This window comes from Aspergillus tubingensis (genome assembly GCF_013340325.1).
Source record: "Aspergillus tubingensis WU-2223L DNA, scaffold_7, whole genome shotgun sequence".
NCBI classification, from domain to species: Eukaryota; Fungi; Ascomycota; class Eurotiomycetes; order Eurotiales; family Aspergillaceae; genus Aspergillus; species Aspergillus tubingensis.
Genome location: NW_023336281.1, coordinates 2,044,312 through 2,060,921, shown reverse-complemented (window position 1 = coordinate 2,060,921; position 16,610 = coordinate 2,044,312). Strand labels below are relative to the sequence as shown.

The 16,610-nt window shown below is 49.3% G+C and overlaps 4 protein-coding genes and 1 non-coding gene across 5 annotated transcripts; 4 read left to right on the top strand and 1 right to left on the bottom strand.

Moving 5' to 3' along the window:
- The first annotated feature begins 305 nt into the window (after window positions 1–305).
- On the top strand, window positions 306–410 carry AtWU_t147. The gene is made up of 2 exons: window positions 306–343; window positions 367–410. It is a non-coding gene; the product is annotated as a tRNA-Ser (tRNA).
- A 4,189-nt stretch (window positions 411–4,599) lies between these two features.
- On the top strand, window positions 4,600–7,257 carry creB (ubiquitin C-terminal hydrolase CreB; the record flags this gene model as incomplete). Its single annotated transcript, XM_035500766.1, has 4 exons — window positions 4,600–4,635; window positions 4,860–5,006; window positions 5,077–5,090; window positions 5,175–7,257. The coding sequence occupies 4 exons, from the start codon at window positions 4,600–4,602 to the stop codon at window positions 7,255–7,257; spliced, it is 2,280 nt and encodes a 759-aa protein (XP_035356659.1).
- Window positions 7,258–8,444: 1,187 nt separating this feature from the next.
- AtWU_05655 (YOS1 family protein) lies at window positions 8,445–8,856 on the bottom strand (the record flags this gene model as incomplete). The annotated part of the gene is made up of 3 exons (XM_035500765.1): window positions 8,445–8,599; window positions 8,673–8,732; window positions 8,823–8,856. The coding sequence occupies 3 exons, from the start codon at window positions 8,854–8,856 to the stop codon at window positions 8,445–8,447; spliced, it is 249 nt and encodes an 82-aa protein (XP_035356658.1).
- A 239-nt stretch (window positions 8,857–9,095) lies between these two features.
- AtWU_05654 (dolichyl-P-Man:Man(7)GlcNAc(2)-PP-dolichol alpha-1,6-mannosyltransferase) lies at window positions 9,096–10,893 on the top strand (the record flags this gene model as incomplete). Its single annotated transcript, XM_035500764.1, has 3 exons — window positions 9,096–9,111; window positions 9,167–9,445; window positions 9,506–10,893. 3 exons carry the CDS (start codon window positions 9,096–9,098, stop codon window positions 10,891–10,893), a joined length of 1,683 nt encoding a protein of 560 aa, XP_035356657.1.
- An 855-nt stretch (window positions 10,894–11,748) lies between these two features.
- Window positions 11,749–16,478, top strand: AtWU_05653 (uncharacterized protein; the record flags this gene model as incomplete). The annotated part of the gene is made up of 5 exons (XM_035500763.1): window positions 11,749–12,021; window positions 12,143–13,675; window positions 13,781–14,572; window positions 14,630–14,866; window positions 14,931–16,478. 5 exons carry the CDS (start codon window positions 11,749–11,751, stop codon window positions 16,476–16,478), a joined length of 4,383 nt encoding a protein of 1,460 aa, XP_035356656.1.
- Between the last annotated feature and the right edge of the window lie 132 nt (window positions 16,479–16,610).

Below are 16,610 nucleotides of genomic sequence, written 5' to 3'. Positions count from 1 at the left end.
CTCCTGTTGGTGCTGCTGCTGGTGCTGCGTCTGCAACTGCTCGCTGAGGCCCGGGGATACTCCGTCAGGGCTCGTCGGGCGGAGCGGAGAATGCGTGGTTGGAGTGAGGGGTGCATTCAAGGAATTGATGTCGGACTCTCCCGCGCGAACCGGCGTTATAGACGGGCAGCCTTAAATTCAGGAGCAAAAGATGTTTTGGAGGTAAAGTCGAAGTCGGCGAATCGGTGGTTGAGATTTGTGAGTCAAACAGTGCATATGGGAGGTAGATCATTTATAATTATAAGGGTGACTACTCTTATCAAATTGACACTTTGGCCGAGTGGTTTAAGGCGCAGGCCTGCTACTACCTTATTGTACTAGCTGTTTAGCCTGTGGGTTCGCCCGCCTGGGTTCGAGTCCCAGAGGTGTCGCATAAATACTTTTTTAGTATTTTTTGGTCTACCAGCATGATGACCCCGGAATATATGCATTTCTTACAGCCCCCCTTTTTTTTCCTTTTTTTTTTTTTTTTTTTTTTTGGGTTCATAGAGTTGGTTCCTTGCTATGCCATGATAAATTACCAGCCATCTCGGCCAGCGCTGCGAATTGTTTTTCCGCCCCTTGACGATGTAGCAGGGATCATAACAAGTCACATCGTAGCTGGAATGCTGGCTAGATCTACACATTCCTGGTCCACATCAGGAACCTCGTGGCTAGAAAATGATGCCAGATCGAGGCTGCAAGCGGCAAGAGGTTTACCGATGCCCTCAGGCTTATAACAACGCCTAAGTTCGGTGGGAGATATTAGAAGAGGTATCATCTCGTGCACTGTCCGTTATCACAGATTGACGCTTATCCAGAAACAAGCTGGCTGAGTCGTGGAGTTCTCCTGCCAAGGAAGTATTAATAGTTACAAGTATAACAGGAGATACTTCGCAGTAGACTAGAAATCCTCACTGAAGGGACACTTTAATAGAGCAATGTCCGTCGGGCTCAGTAGATCACTGAATGGGGCATGCGACAAGTTTCCAGTCTTACACAGTCATACAACGTAGTAGTACGGGGGTAACGAACTCCCTGCGAGTAAAGCATAGTATGAACACTGCCCTGGTTGGTAGTTGTCATTGGAGTGCCTTCTTACTCAGATTCGGATTCGGTCCCATTCCGCCATCCGACCGAGGGCGAAGAGCCAAGTTGAACCCGAGTACAAAGCCGCAGTCACCACTGCTACTTAGTACTACTTAGTACTACAGCCCAACCTGTCCCACTCCCAAGCCCCAGCCCCCCAAACTGGTTTTCTAACTCGCCATTCCAGCCAGAATCCCTGACCAGCCGTTATGGTCTTACCTATTCCAAGATCTGCCCCCGTGGTAGATTCAAGCACATGGATAGTATCAACCCACATGGACAGGGGCGCTTATTGGCGGGGAAAACGGTGGCTTGATGTGAGGCAGACCGGCACATGGGGTGATGTTACACTTTGTAATTTGCACACCTGAACGTCTGTAAGTATTGTGTTTTTTGCTTCGGTTTGACCAGGCACACTAAGAGTAAGTGCACTGCACACCTCCATCCCAGTAGCAGTAGCAAAAACCTACTCTTACTTCGGACTAGACTCCGGAGTAGACCGAGCGCGGTGGAAGGTTCCATTTAGACGCCCGCAGCTTTTTAGTGCAGGCCCTAGTGCCCCCATGTCCACCCAATGACGTTATGGCCTGTTCTCAAGGATCTTCCCCAAAGGCCATTGATTTGTCGCAGGCTTGAAACCCAGATCCATGGTGCTTATCAATTGGCAGTTTAATAAGCTAAACCCGGGTTATGATGTTACCTAGTTAGTAGTAAATATCTGGCGCTTTTATCGGGCTGAACGGACGCAGAGCGGATGCTATCGGTTACGCCGTAAATCCGTTGGTCTTCTAACTTTCGCGTGTATTCATGGTTGGTTGAAATTGCAAGGGCAGGCTGCGTTATGATTTTTATGCAAGCGTATAAATTATGGTTTCACTGCCGAACTCGATCCGATTTAACTTTACCACGGATGCAAGTGGCAGCTGTTGTTCCTTGACAGAATCGGAAACCGACACGAGTGTTCACTTGGAACGGAATGGAAAACCAAACCCTGCTCCTTATGGGTGTGTTTGTGTGTACTGTTGTAAGGCACAATTACATCCGCTCCGTACAACGCCTTCGGTCTGTATGACGCTAGTATCTCAAATGCTGGGGTGGATGGGGTATGTGGGGCGGATTAAATTATGCGATTGGTCACAGGGCACCCTTCTGATCCTTGAGTTTCCACGTGGTTCTGGTGTAGCGTGATACGGTATGTATGACATCGTACCTATCCATGTTCACTTTGTGTACACTAACATCGTAACCGCTTACTAGGTGGTACTGATCTTATCTAATAATGGTATGGCCCCGACCGTACCCCAGAAAGAGGGGGAAAGAAAGGTACAACGTTGTAGTTAAAGAACGCAGATGACGATTGCATGGTACTACAACTGGAAATGGCAAAGTTAATATAGAATAAGAACTGGATCGGAATGCTCGAGGGGTCTCCTGACCCCCATCGCAAGTGCCCCTGGTACCTCCCCGCCCCCTTGGGAAAAGCAAATACCCCGGACAACAAAGGCGCTGCGATAACTTGCCAACATGAAGCCACCGCCAAGAACGCCGCCAGGCCGGACTGGTTGCTAAAATCACGCAGTTTATCCCGCGTCCATGACCACTCGATAGATAGACTGCTGAGATAGCTGTGAGTGCTGGTCGATTTCAGCATCTCCTCCCTCTATCTATCTATCACCAACACTAGTCACGGCTATTGCTAGCGCAGGGTATTCTGCTCAGTTGGGTTTCCATGCCTGCAGTGGAAGCATAGCCACCCCACGCATCTCAACGCAACCTATGTGCGTTTCAGGTAGTACCGGCCGCAGAAGGCTCGTGGAAAGGCTAAGCCATGCCAATGGGCTGGCAACAAATCAGAGCGGTGGTTTTCGACATCGACGCAACCGCACCTCAAGACTCGTACCTTCCATATTACCCGATGACCACTTGTTCTGCGCAAGCTTTCTCTGTCTGTCTTCCACATCAGTCCTCTGCACGGCTTATCTTCTCTTGTGTTCGTCACACAGGCTTGACTAGGAGGAGACAAGAATAGACGAATTCTTAGCATGCCAAATTTAAATCTGTCGGTCAATTGTCCTTCGGATTTAAAGAGTAACTGGCGGAGTTTACGGCGGAGGGGAGAACCACCGGGTATATTTCAGGGCCAGTGGATCTGGCCTCAAATGTCACCCCCTCCTCTTCTGGTGTTAGTATTGCATTGCACGCGGTGTAGAAGGGTATGTTTGTGGATGAACTTTAATATATGGAAATTGTGACGTAGTGTAAAGAGCTGAGCCAGCTATAGGGGGGCCACTTGAACTCGCTAGGATCAAGATGAGAGAAAGGAGTAAAGATTCTAGTCATAGTGAGGGGGAAACACAGAATGGGGCTGGTCCATCGGATGTCTCTTTTGGGAAGATGCGTGGGAGGAGTTAAAATCATGAAAACCGCTGTAAAATACTGGTGAGTGTTTTTTGGGTAAAGAAACCTATGACTGAGGTTTACCGGAGTTGGTGTGAGATCGAGAAGACGGCCGGGTGTTTCTTCTTGCAGTCACCACACAATTTGCGGGGGAAAGAAAGCCAAACACATCTAGACTCGGATGACTATGGGAATATGCTCCCGTCCAAACGATGGTTCAAAGTCTCTCTCTCTCCCCCAGTCTGTGACAGTAGCACCCGTCAAAGCCATCTTTCCCCTCCTCGAAACGTTCGTCTCCAAAAGTCAAATCGGGTTTGCCCCCCCAACCGCTCGGGCCCGCGCACCCGCCCGTCATTACGGGAGAACCCCAATGTAATATTACCCAGGCAGATGTGAAAGGCTGTATTTAGTATCCACTGCAAAGTATCTGGTGTATCGAACAGTGTACTGTGTATGGCTCGAGGTTCCTGACTTGGGGAATAATCCGGCTACCAACAACGTCGTTCCCCTACTCCCGCCTCTCCTCTCTCTCTCTCCCTCTGCCTCTGTCTCTCACTTATTCTATCTCTTTCTTCTCTTGTTCACCTTCTTCCTCTCCTTGTCTGACCTTGCATTCTGCCTACTCATCTTCTTACACATCCCTTCGACCCCCGTTGCTTTCAATTCGCCTGTGCCTTTCTCCCTCCGACCGCAGCGTTCTCCACCTTCGATTTCCGCCGCCCGTTCACGTTCCGCCCCATTCCTGGTTCACTCATCCACATCTTCCTCCCTCAAGCCCTTTCTCAAACGCTCGTCGGATCCGCGGATTTAGGAAACCCTATGCCGAGAATCTAGACTCTCTTCTTTTAATCCTTTGTCGCTGCCACTCCGTTGTGTCAAAAACCCCATCATATCGCCGACCGTTGCTCTCACAAACCCTCCTATCTCTACTCGACTTCGCTTACTGGTTCCTGCTGTCGCATACCGGCTGGCTCGCCTGCGCGCCGATATAACGCTTCACATTCACTCCCCTTCGGTTCCGGTGTCGGCTACTGTGTCCCGCGAAAGCTACCAGATGAAGTTGTATACTAAGGTCTTTGAGACTTTGCGATAAACATGGGGTCTTTTCTGAGGAGTTTCCGGAGAGATGTGGTAAGTTCCTTCAATCTGCTGGCTTGGCCGCGCTTCTTTTGCCTCTGAGCATGCTCTGGCCTCCTACATCTTTGGGGCATACCAACCTGCCTGGTTAAGTTGGCGATCCTTGGGAAATCGTGAAAGGACATGCGGCATGCCCATTAGATCGCTGGAGAGCCAACCTGTCGCGTCTCCATTACCGTTCGCCACAACTACCACAATGCTGACTGCATCGTTTTCAGGGATCTTCCACTCCTTCGGTCGGGGCGACTCCCGCGAAGAAAGAACCCCTGGCGCTTCCGATGACCCCGCTGGAGAAGATGCTGCAGGAAATGGGTTCGGATTCGGTTCGACAAGACGGTAGCGACAAGTTTTTCGGCATGGAGAACGTGAGTTGGCCCTTCCTGCAATCTATACCCCGGTTTGGCGGAGTTGCTAACAGTGGCTTGTGCTGTCCAGTACGGAAATACTTGGTGAGTGGCCAATTGATACCAACCATTCAGCAGAGGGGAGGAACCCCGTCCCAGAGTCATGTCACTAATCCCCCGTTTGCGCAGCTACTGTAACTCAATCTTGCAGTGTCTCTATTATTCAGTACCCTTTCGCGAAGCCGTGCTCAACTATCCGACACGAACGCCAATAGAAACCCTGGAGGCTGCTTTGGCGAAGAACCTTCGCTATCAGAACTTCGCCGCGAACCAGGAAGCTGAGGCACAAGCAGAGAAACAAAGACTCGCCAACGCTCAGCGACCCGGCGCACCTCCCGCTCAGCCACCGAAACCCGAAGATAAGGATTCATCTGAGTACAAAAAGAAAATCGCCCTGCAGTCACTGCCGTTGTTAGAAACGAAAAACAATGCAGGCAGCTATGGAATGTCGGAATCGCTCTTCACGTCGCTCAAAGATATCTTCGAATCCGTCGTTGCGAGCCAGTCCAGGATAGGTATCGTACGACCACAGCATTTCCTCGACGTTCTTCGCCGTGAGAACGAAATGTTTCGGTCGGCGATGCATCAAGATGCTCACGAATTCCTGAACCTTGTGCTGAACGAAGTAGTCGCCAATGTAGAAGCGGAAGCCATGAAGCAACCTATACCGAGCTTACCGCCAGCCGACACCACCGACTCCTCCCGGCAGTCGATCAGTTCGGGCTCTAAAACTCCCAACACTACGCGATGGGTGCACGAGCTGTTCGAGGGAACCTTGACATCAGAGACACAGTGCTTGACGTGCGAGAATGTTTCCCAGCGCGATGAGATTTTCCTAGATTTGTCGGTAGATCTGGAGCAGCACTCGTCGGTCACTTCATGTCTGAGGAAATTCTCGGCAGAAGAGATGCTCTGTGAGCGAAACAAGTTTCACTGCGATAACTGCGGTGGGCTCCAGGAGGCTGAGAAAAGGATGAAAATCAAGCGCCTCCCGCGAATTCTGGCCCTGCACCTCAAGCGATTCAAATATACCGAGGATCTCCAGCGACTGCAGAAGCTCTTTCATCGGGTCGTGTACCCCTACCATCTTCGTCTTTTTAACACAACAGACGACGCGGAGGATCCTGATCGCCTATATGAGTTATACGCCGTGGTGGTCCACATTGGGGGCGGTCCTTACCACGGGCATTATGTGTCCATTATCAAGACACAGGATCGCGGATGGCTGCTCTTTGATGACGAAATGGTGGAGCCTGTTGACAAGAACTACGTGCGCAACTTCTTTGGTGATAAGCCTGGCTTAGCATGTGCCTACGTCCTATTCTACCAGGAGACTACATTGGAGGCTGTTTTGAAGGAGCAAGAGATGGAGAACATGAATGCCAGTGCGGCTGAAGCGAATGAAGCTGCTGTGAAACCGAACGGCTTCCCCCACCCCTCGGGATTGGCACATGTTCATAGTGCCTCGCAGATCCCTGTGCCAGACGAGCCCCAACGACACACGGGCCTCCGACGAGCCCCCACCGCACCTCAGCTACCCACACATACAGAATATACTGGTCCAGACATTGAGCCGTCAAGTCCCGCGATAGCAACTCCACCTCCGGTTCCGCCAATACCTGAAACTGTCACTCGGCCTTTGAGCCCTAAGAAGAGTGACATCCAATCCAAGAAGGAGCGGGCTAAAGAAGAAAAGGAGCGCAAAGCAGCTGAAAAGGAGTTGGAGAAGCAGCGCCGGAAAGAACAAGAAGCGAGGGTTAAGGAAAATCAGCGACGCGAGGAAGCTGAACTAAAGGCTGCCCTGGAGGCCAGCAAAGCGTCGAAAGCAGATGAGGATCGACGCAATCCTACGGAGAACGGGAAGGACGGCGATCCGAAGAAAACCAGCAATGGTCTTAGCCGGTTGAAACGGGGCAGCAAGAGTTTCAGTCAGCGCTTGGGCAAAGACAAAGAAAGCCGTGCTTCGTCGTCTTCTGGCCTACCGTCAGTTCCTAGTGCCGAGCCTTTGACACCACGCCAGCCGCCATTGGAGCCCGTCCAGCCGCTCTCACCGCGGAAGACCTCCCCACCGAAGGAGTCGCACATCGTTCATAAGCCACTGGGCCAAGATGACGAGCCAGACGCTCTCAAGAGCCCCAAGGGCGACCGGGCAGGGCATGGGAAATGGCGGAGTTTTAGCATCCGGAAGAAGTCGTTCAGCATCCTTTCATAAGGCCCGTCATTCGCCGATTGCACCAAGCATGCATCTTTGTTCGTCTTTTGCACATAACATACGTGGACTTTTCGTACATACTTTCTTGATGTATCATCACACTTCTCTTCACTACCGGCTCCTTCATATGGCGATATTGCTCAGGGTGCGGGCATGTTGCCAGTGGATGCAAGGTTTGAAATGGGCCCGGTCCCTGTCTTACTTTTTTACTCACTATTTGGCTCTTGCCTGCATTGTGATGTCTTCGAACTTTGCTTCTGCATGTTGTTTTAGCCAACCATTGCTTCACTTGTTATTGCTATATATCTTCTTTGACTGCTATTTGATCATGTGATACCCGTGCCTGGGTCACACAGCTGGGCAAGTGAGGCGTTCGGCGAATGATGTTTTTTTTCCGGATTTTGGATTTTACAAGTTATCACACGTTGTCGATTTTACTACCATTCACAAATGGGTTACGGAGAAATGGGGTTCGCAATGGGTTCAAGGAATGCGAAGGGCATTTTCCATCGATGCCAGGAGCGAAAGAGGGAGCGCGATTCTTTGTGCAGGAAGAGAGTGAAGTTGAGATCTGGACTTGTCACATCTTGTCTGGTCATGTTGAGCATTTCATCCTTCGGGCTCGTGGGATAGACCATATGTATCAACATTGCGTGGTATATAGACCGATGCGAGTACACGCATTAGATAGTAACAAGACTATCAACATTGAAACAGAAGTGTTCATTATTATACCAGCTAGTACCCACATGAGCACAGAGTAGACATATACATGCGTCTCACCCTTAGCATTAGGATCATTACAGCATGGCACATCTCCATATGATTACAGTAGGACAGCACTCATCCCTGTTCTGTTCAATCCATTTTCAATCATACAATAAACATAACAATAAGAAAGAAGAAGGCAAAGGTTGATATACAGACACATCCTCCTTAAACCCCCCAAAACCAGAACAAGAATCCCAGCAGCAGTAGTAGTAATCATATATGTATGCATTTATATCACAACTCCCCATTCCCCATTCACATTATCCCTAGTTCACTTTCAATCCCATCTCTAACCCAGAATAAGCTCGTACACGATAATTATCGTATTGATCACAATAAGCGGTACTAAAAACAATTCCCCGCAGTCCGTTAGCTTGTGTCTCTCTTCTTTCCATTGTTTCCCACACATCGCATAGCTAGCTGGTATGCAATAGCGAAATTTTGGGGTTCGTTGACATACTTCGCATAACAGTCCTCACACTCGCAATCAGATTAATGGTCTTCGCTTTGACGCTGGTGGTATCGTAGGTTGCGCCGAAGGCTGGGTCGTTTTGTGTGCGGCCCCATCCGACTGTTTATCATCATTCCATGAGTTATTCATTCATTCATTCAATTTTGTGGCAGGTGAGTTGGGGATGGCGTACTTCTGGCTAGGAAGCGGTCTTCGGAGAGGACAGCGAGGGAGTTGATGAGGAGGATGATGACTGTGATTATGCGATTGGGTTAGTTGCTTGTTGTGCTGTCTCCTGTGGGATGATTTCAGGGTGATAAGGGGGTGATTAGGATGTGCGCACCGTAGACGAGCTTCCCAAGACCGAAGAAGAACATCTTGGGCGGTTGGGGGGAGGGAAGAGGACGTCAAATTGATGTGGTTCTCGAATGATGGTGGTGAAACGGAGATACTGGATGGAGATGGCGGAGGAGAGGCGGAGAAGCCGCGGCGGCAGTATCGCGGCATACGTAATTTTACCCGCTTGAATGTTGTTGTCCTTTTGGGTATACTCTTCTTTCTTGTTTTCTTGTTAGGGGTATTCTAGACATACTAAGAGAGTGTTTAGGGTGTCATCATGGGGAGAGATGTCGGTAGGTGGTCAATTATAGTTCTCAACATTGCACAATATACTGATCTACTCCCTAGTCTTCCTGCTGCTCCTCGCCGCAATTCCGGCCCTTGTTCTCCTCCATCTCGCCGCAGCTCCCTACACGAAGGTAGAGGAGTCGTTCCACATCCAGGCTATTCATGATATACTGTCCTCGGGAATCCCAACTCGCAATGTCTCCGAGACGCTGCGCGCTGAATATGATCACTTTGCCTTCCCTGGCGCCGTTCCTAGGACGTTCGTTGGCGCCGTGATGCTGTCCGGCCTGTCGCAACCATTGATCTGGTTGAAGGCCAACATTGACAGACAATTCCTCGGTATGTGCTTCTTTCTACGTGGTTCGAGAAATAGCGCTAACAATGGTGATTTACTTCCAGCACGCGCCATTCTGGGTCTTTTCAATGCTGCCTCAATACTGGCGTTTGCTTCTGGTTTGCGCCGCACTGCCGGCAAGACAACCGCAATCTGGTATCTACTCTTCCAGGCCAGCCAATTCCACATCTTCTACTACGCATCGCGGACCCTGTCCAACATGTTCGCGTTTGGCCTCACCACCCTGGCCCTGCGATATGTCCTCCCAGAGCCCGTGAGTCCGACAGTATACAGGAAGCGAGCTCGCCTCTCCCTCTACCTCATGACCGTCGCCGGCATCATCTTCCGCTCCGAACTGGCCATCTTCCTCGCAACCAACACCCTCTTCCTCTTTGCGACTCGTCGCATTACCATCCAGCGCGAGATCATCCCCGCCGGCATTCTCGGCCTGCTCGTCGGCCTCACCTCTACCGTCCTCGTGGACTCCTTCTTCTGGCAACAATTCCCCCTCTGGCCTGAACTCGCAGCCTTCAAATTCAACGTCATCTCCGGTCAAGCCTCCGCCTGGGGTACCCACCCCTGGCACTTCTACTTCACCAACGCCGTTCCCCGTCTTCTCCTCGACCCTCTCACTTACGTCGTGGGCATCCCCTTCGCCCTCTATCAGCCCTCCACCCGCGGCCTCGCAGCCAACACTCTCATTCCTTCCCTGTTCTTCCTCGCCATCTACAGCGCCCAACCCCACAAAGAATGGCGCTTCATCATCTACACCATCCCCGCACTCACCGCCGCCGCCTCCCTCGGCGCATCGTACATTTGGACCCATCGGACTAAATCCCTCCTCTACCGTCTCCTCTCCCTGGGCATGCTCGCATCCACCTTCGCCTCCTTCCTCCTCTCTACTTTTGTTCTCCTCCCCGCCTCGTCAGCAAACTACCCCGGTGCTCATGCCTTGAATACCCTCCACGACTACGCCGAGAATACCAACCCCACCTCATCCCCCGACTCCATTTCCGTCTACCTAGGCAACCTCGCCTGCCAAACAGGCGTCACCCGCTTCCTTCAACACCCCTCCTTGGTTTCTTCAGAATCAACCATACCCTCCTGGCACTACGACAAGACCGAAGACGAAACCACCAAATCATCCCCGACCTTCTGGTCACAGTTCGACTACGTCCTCATCGAACCAAGTGAAGAGTCGGAGAAGGTCCTCGGGTCCTGGGAAGTCGTCGACACAGTTGATGGATTCGCAGGACTAAGGATCGTTCGGCCGGGTGATGATGCTGTCGGGGCTGTGGAGGAGAAGGTGGTAGCATATGTGATGGGGGATGAAGGGGTGAGGTTGTTCGAGAAGGGGAGAGCGTTTGTGAGGGATGTTATTACGAAGGGGTGGTGGGTTGAGGTGAGGATGGAGCCTAAGATTAGGATTTTGAGGAGAGGGGTGGAAGTATGAGTTGATAGATTATTCAGGTTTTGTAAGAAATATACAGAGATACCCTTGTTGGATTGTCGGGTTAGTAGTAGTAGTAGTAGTAGTAGTAGTAGTAGTAGTAGTAGTAGTAGTAGTAGTAGTAGTAGTAGTAGTAGTAGTAGTAGTAGTAGTAGTAGTAGTAGCAGTAGTAGTAGCAGTAGTTAAATTTACTACTCGACGTTATACAAGAACCACAGAGCGGTCAGTGACTGCTGTGTACTAAGTTCTTATCCTAAATAGTACATTTCGAGCCTGGTCATACTAAGCTGAAGCATGATTATGACGATGGATAGACCTTTCTCAACCAAATAGGAAGTGCCATGAACTGGGACTAATGTCTGTGTTTGACTAGTCCGTGAAGCAAGAGGGACGTTGGGAATGAAGATTTCTACAGCCTTAGTGCTGCGTACGCTCTATCCTAGGGCGTTTGACAGTCTATTCTAACGTGGAAGACAAAATAGAGTAGAACGTGTAGCATTGCTGTTTCTTTGTAAGATGATCATGAAGATGGAAGATGCGTTGCTAATTACATGAATGAATATGTAGGGTTTTTGTAGGACCTCCATCCTCCGTAAGGAAGGTGCTGCCCGCAGCACTTAGCTTCACATGAACCCCGCCTGCAGCCTTGGGAGGGGGTTGGAGGGCTGTAAGCAAAAAGCAAACATGAGTGAGTGATAAGACAACCACTCATACATCCCTGAGTCCAATAGATCAAAGCAAAATCATGGTAAACAAGTCATTCAGATTTTGTTCCAATCTTTTGTGGCATAACTATCGGAAGAAAATAAACAATAAGAATTAAGGGGAAAGGCAGAGCTCCAAAGTACTGCCGCCAAGATGGAACCTCAATCAAGGCAAGACGCCCAAGAGAGGCTTAAATCGATTCAACGACTGATGAAAGAAACCTGTGCTCAATTCGAGAAGATCACCAAAAGGAGGCTTGAGTCCAGGAGATTCGAAGACGTTAAAAGTTTTGAAGATCTTATGAAGAAAATCTCATTCGGCGAGAAAGGAGACGATGATGAGTCCAGAGAAACAAGACAAAAGTTCCTTACGATTGTGTCTACTATCCAGACACTAACTGGACCTGTAAAGTCTGCTACCGATATAGTAAGTGTCCCATGTTTGGAAAAAAGCAAAGGAAGAAGATAAAAGAAAGGCAATCGAGATATCCGCTTGGGGAGGGATGTTCATATCTGCACATTTCATGGAGCTAAGATTCACCTTCTAGGCATTCTCGCCTGCAAGCGCTTGTGCTAGTGCTTTGTCATTTATCCTGGAAATTCCATCGAAGGTGCATGGCATCCATGAGTCAATCCGGGCTGTAATTGATGAAGTTGAGCCACGGTTCACTGAATTAGGGGTATATGATGGCATGAGCACAGTCATTGATCCGGTTCTGATAATCTCAGTCTGCAATGTCATGATGGCCTTCATAATTCTCTGTGCTCAGTGTGTGAAGCTCCTTGAGAAGGGCAAGGCTTACCGATACTTCAAAGAAGGGAAGTGGATTATGTCGAATCAGAATCCCATCCGAGAAGGTCTGGATAAGCTGAAGGCCCTTTCCGAGCAGAAAGAACAAGTTCAATCGATGATCATGTTGAAAAAAATCCTGAATTCGGGCGACAAGATCGACATCGTGGATGGTAAAATCGATGGGATTTCCGAGTACATCAGCAAGCGCTCTGATGAAGTTGCCCGCCAGGATGATCTGAGTAGAATCAAGAAAGATCTGCGTGTAACTTCGAAGGACGGGGTATTGATGGGTCATCGTGTCTATACGGAGACCCTTCGCATGGCGAAAGACAAAACATGCCAGTTCCTCGAGTCGAAGTCTTATATGGATTGGGCGCTCAACAAGGATGAAGGTGTACCACCATTGCTTTTGATCACTGGGGAAGCAGGAACAGGAAAGAGCGTCTGTGCAGCCTCAATGTTTCTGAATATCAAGAAGAAGGAAGCGTTCGCCGCCTATTATTCCTTTTCTCCGATGCCAAAAAGTCCTAAAGACCACCAGCAACCGCTGGAGGACTGTATCAGAGCTACGGGACTACAATTGGCAGAGCAGAATTCAGACTACCGGCGACGCTTGCTGCACTTTCTGAAAGCTGAGGAAGGGAGGGCACAGGAGACTGGTTATAAGAGCCTCCTGGACACTCTGAATGTTTGGCAGGCTCCAGATAAGATGATTTGTTACCTTATTCTGGATGGCCTCGATAACCTGCCAGAGCAGGAGTGTAAGGATTTCATGGATCATCTCATCACCAACCAAATCCCCTCCAAAAGGAACTCCTTGCGTGTCTGCGTCACAGGGTCAAGGAAAGTATTGCGCGCGTACTCAAAGCGGAGAGATTGTCTGCAATCTGAGGAGATCGGATGCTACACTAAAAGAGTAATCGCTGACTACACTGGAAAGTTCTTGGAAAAGAAAGATTTGTTGCAGGAAGACTTTCTGGACTTTGCTGACCTCAGAGAGTCAATATGCGAGACAGTGACAACCAACGCTCGCGGTAGCTTCCATAAAGTGCAGAAATGGCTTGACAGGATTGAGAATCTGATTCAATCGGATAACAGAGATGAACTCAGTCGCTTTCTCAGTGCGCTGAGCCGGGGAGGTTCAGATCTTGCCAAATCTGAGCTACAAGATCTTGAAAGAACACTCGACTGGAAGGAGATCGCGGAACTGAATGAGCTAATTATCTGGTGCGAATTCAACATGTCCAAGGATGTCATCCTCGATATTGACCAGCTTGAAGCCTTTCTGGTATGTATACTTCTCCAGAGCCTTTCGAACAAACCAAATAACAACCTAGAGCTGGTGTTGCCTGGGACAATTAGGGGTTGTGCTAATCTATAGTGGAAATAAAAGTTCATTCGCTCTAATTCACCGCCGTTAAGCTCTCTGCGAAAGAAAATACGGGATAGGTTTTCTTCGATCTTGGAGGAGAGAGATGATGGAGTTCGACTTCGCAAAGAGATGAAGCATTTGGTAATTCTGGATCAAAACAAGGACCAACATTCAGCCATTTCGGCCACTATATCCGTCCAAAACACAAGTATCGAAGTAGCCCAACGGTTCTTCTGGGATCTAGCCAATCATTCGGTGATGAATCGGTTCAACTTTGATGCAAACCAGATGGACATGGCGAAGCCCTCAACTCACCGCATTCGAGTCACGAAGTTGAACGCGCACTTGGTCATCGTGAAACGGACCTTCGAGTTTCTAAGAAAAGCGCCTGATCCTCTATCACGGCCGGTTGGGGAAATACTACTGGGAGAACTTCCGGCTCATCTAGCAGTCCTGCAGGAACCCTCTCAGCTTGAACAACTCACGGATACCGATCGACGAACCATAGGTGAGAATGTCCAAGAATTATTTCTAAGCCCAATGAGCCTTGAAAGACATTGGGATGTTCTGCAACAGACGAGATGGCATACATCCTCAGATGCCATAGATGCATTCTGGCAATGGCTGTCGGACGATGCTGCAATCAAACATCCGATCATTCGGGACAAGATCAGAGAGGTCTGGAATGACCCGAAACGAAACCAGAAGCTCTTTGAGCCACTAGCGAGGTTGGCTGGTCACAAATGGCTCCAGGACCGGTTGCCCAGTTCCACCACAGCGTCTTTTGAATGGCTCAAGGCTTTTCTCAATATGGTGTGTTATGACTCCTCTCTTCCGAGATGGTTTGAGCCTTGAGCTGACTTGTAGTAGGATGCAGGATTCGATTATGCCAGCCAAAATTCGGACTTTAGCTCCGAAGAGGATGATGACCATAGTTTCGAGTCTAATGATAGCATCAAAGTTGATGACGTTACAAAGGCTGAGAAATGGTGCGAGAAGGTACTGGGACCAAGCCGCATGCGCGAACAAGATGTTTGGGTACAACGGCTAGCCGAAACATATGAGTATGCCAATAGTTACAAGAAAGCTTTCAAGAAATATCAGAAGGTGAGTTCTTCCAAAGGTATTCTTGCCTCCGTCATGAAGGCAGCTCACATTTTCCATTCCTAAGGCCCGTAAGCTACTGGAGCGGATGGGGGGCATTGACCAGGAACGACAAGGAAAAGTCTTGGTCCGTCTAGCATCACTGGCTGGGGACAAGGACCAAGCTTTGCAATACCTCAAGCAAGCCCTGGGTTTGAGCGCCAGCAATATCAACGCCAGATATGCGCTAATCAAGAGTTTGTGGTCTCGCGACTGCAGAGAGGAGCTGAGCGACCTGGTTCTCGACACACTGAAGCTCAGAACGGCTTCGGGGCCCATGGGGCATCTGGGTTTGGTAATTCAGATGGCCATCGAAGATAGTGATTACGACGACACTCAGATGATGAACCTGCCTTACACTATTAGCTCTATATGCTCCTCCTCTGCCGATGACTTCGCTTTCTTACTGGGAAACATACAGACAGCAATCGAGAATGCCAAGGCACAGAACCGGGTCAAAACATGGATCACCTTACTTTTGCATAAAGGGATAGCATATGCATGCTATTCGGATGACCCTTCTCATGCTGATCAGGCGGTCAAAGCGTGGACAGAATGCGCTGAAATCATCATGGAGAAACTCAAATACCAGTCTGCTGGTGCCATTCTACTGGACAGAGTTGGGCGGCAGTTGGGCTGTTATTACTTCACACAGACATTGAAATACCCTGATAACGCTGAGATATGCTCTCAAAAGTTGAAGGGAGTATACCAGAACCAAAGGGGTATAGTTCATGGCATGTCTGCTGCGAAGACATACATGGCGGCAGACTTCATACGGCATGGAAAACAACCAGAAGCCGAAGCGCTCTTCCAGGCAAACATCAGAGAGGCATTTGACTTACTATCTGATGACACGACTGGTAATTATGTGGGCGGTCTTATCCGTCTGGTTCAAATCTTCCTTTATACCGGTGATCGAGTCAATTTTCTTAATGCCTATTCACTTATAGCTCGTCGAGTCCTGGATGTCGAGATTTTGGAAGAGTGGCTACGGTCTGATGTAAAAACCACGACACCGGAAGCTACCGAGCTTATGGATTTCTTCCAAGAAAACTGCAACAAACCGATCAGCGTTTGGTACAAACTTGCAGCACTTGTGCAATTCATGCGGCGAAGCCGAAACAAGTTGATGAACGAGACCCCCTGGAGTGATGATGACGCAGCCAAAATGAAGTCTTATGAGGCACTCTTTGAATCGATGACACGATATGCTAAAGCATTCAGTGATGCTAGATATGATTATTTGTGTGATGCGTGTGAGTGCGTCCTAGACACTAACAAAAGCATGTATGCCTGCAAGTTCTGCTATGATTTTGCCCTATGTGAGTCGTGTTTCCATCGCTTCCAACACGGGGCGCTCAAAATGTCTCTCTGCCACATTGAGCATGATTATGTGCGGATTCCACCCTGGGATGCGAAGGCCCATGTTCGCGCATTCCGGCGCAGAGTTCTTATGGATGCTACTGTTGCAGATGATGGGTATCTGGTTGGGGGTCGAGAAGTCCCGGTTGTGGAGTGGTTGAATTGCTTGAAAGCGAAATGGGATCCCCAGGGTGATTGGGATTTCCGGTAATGTGATTATATCATACTATAGTTTAAGATTGCTTCCATATAGTATTTTACTACCGAGCATATTCCCATCTTCTATAGGTACTAATATGAAAACGGTGGCTATGTTATACTACCCCCAAAAAGCGCGACCTGG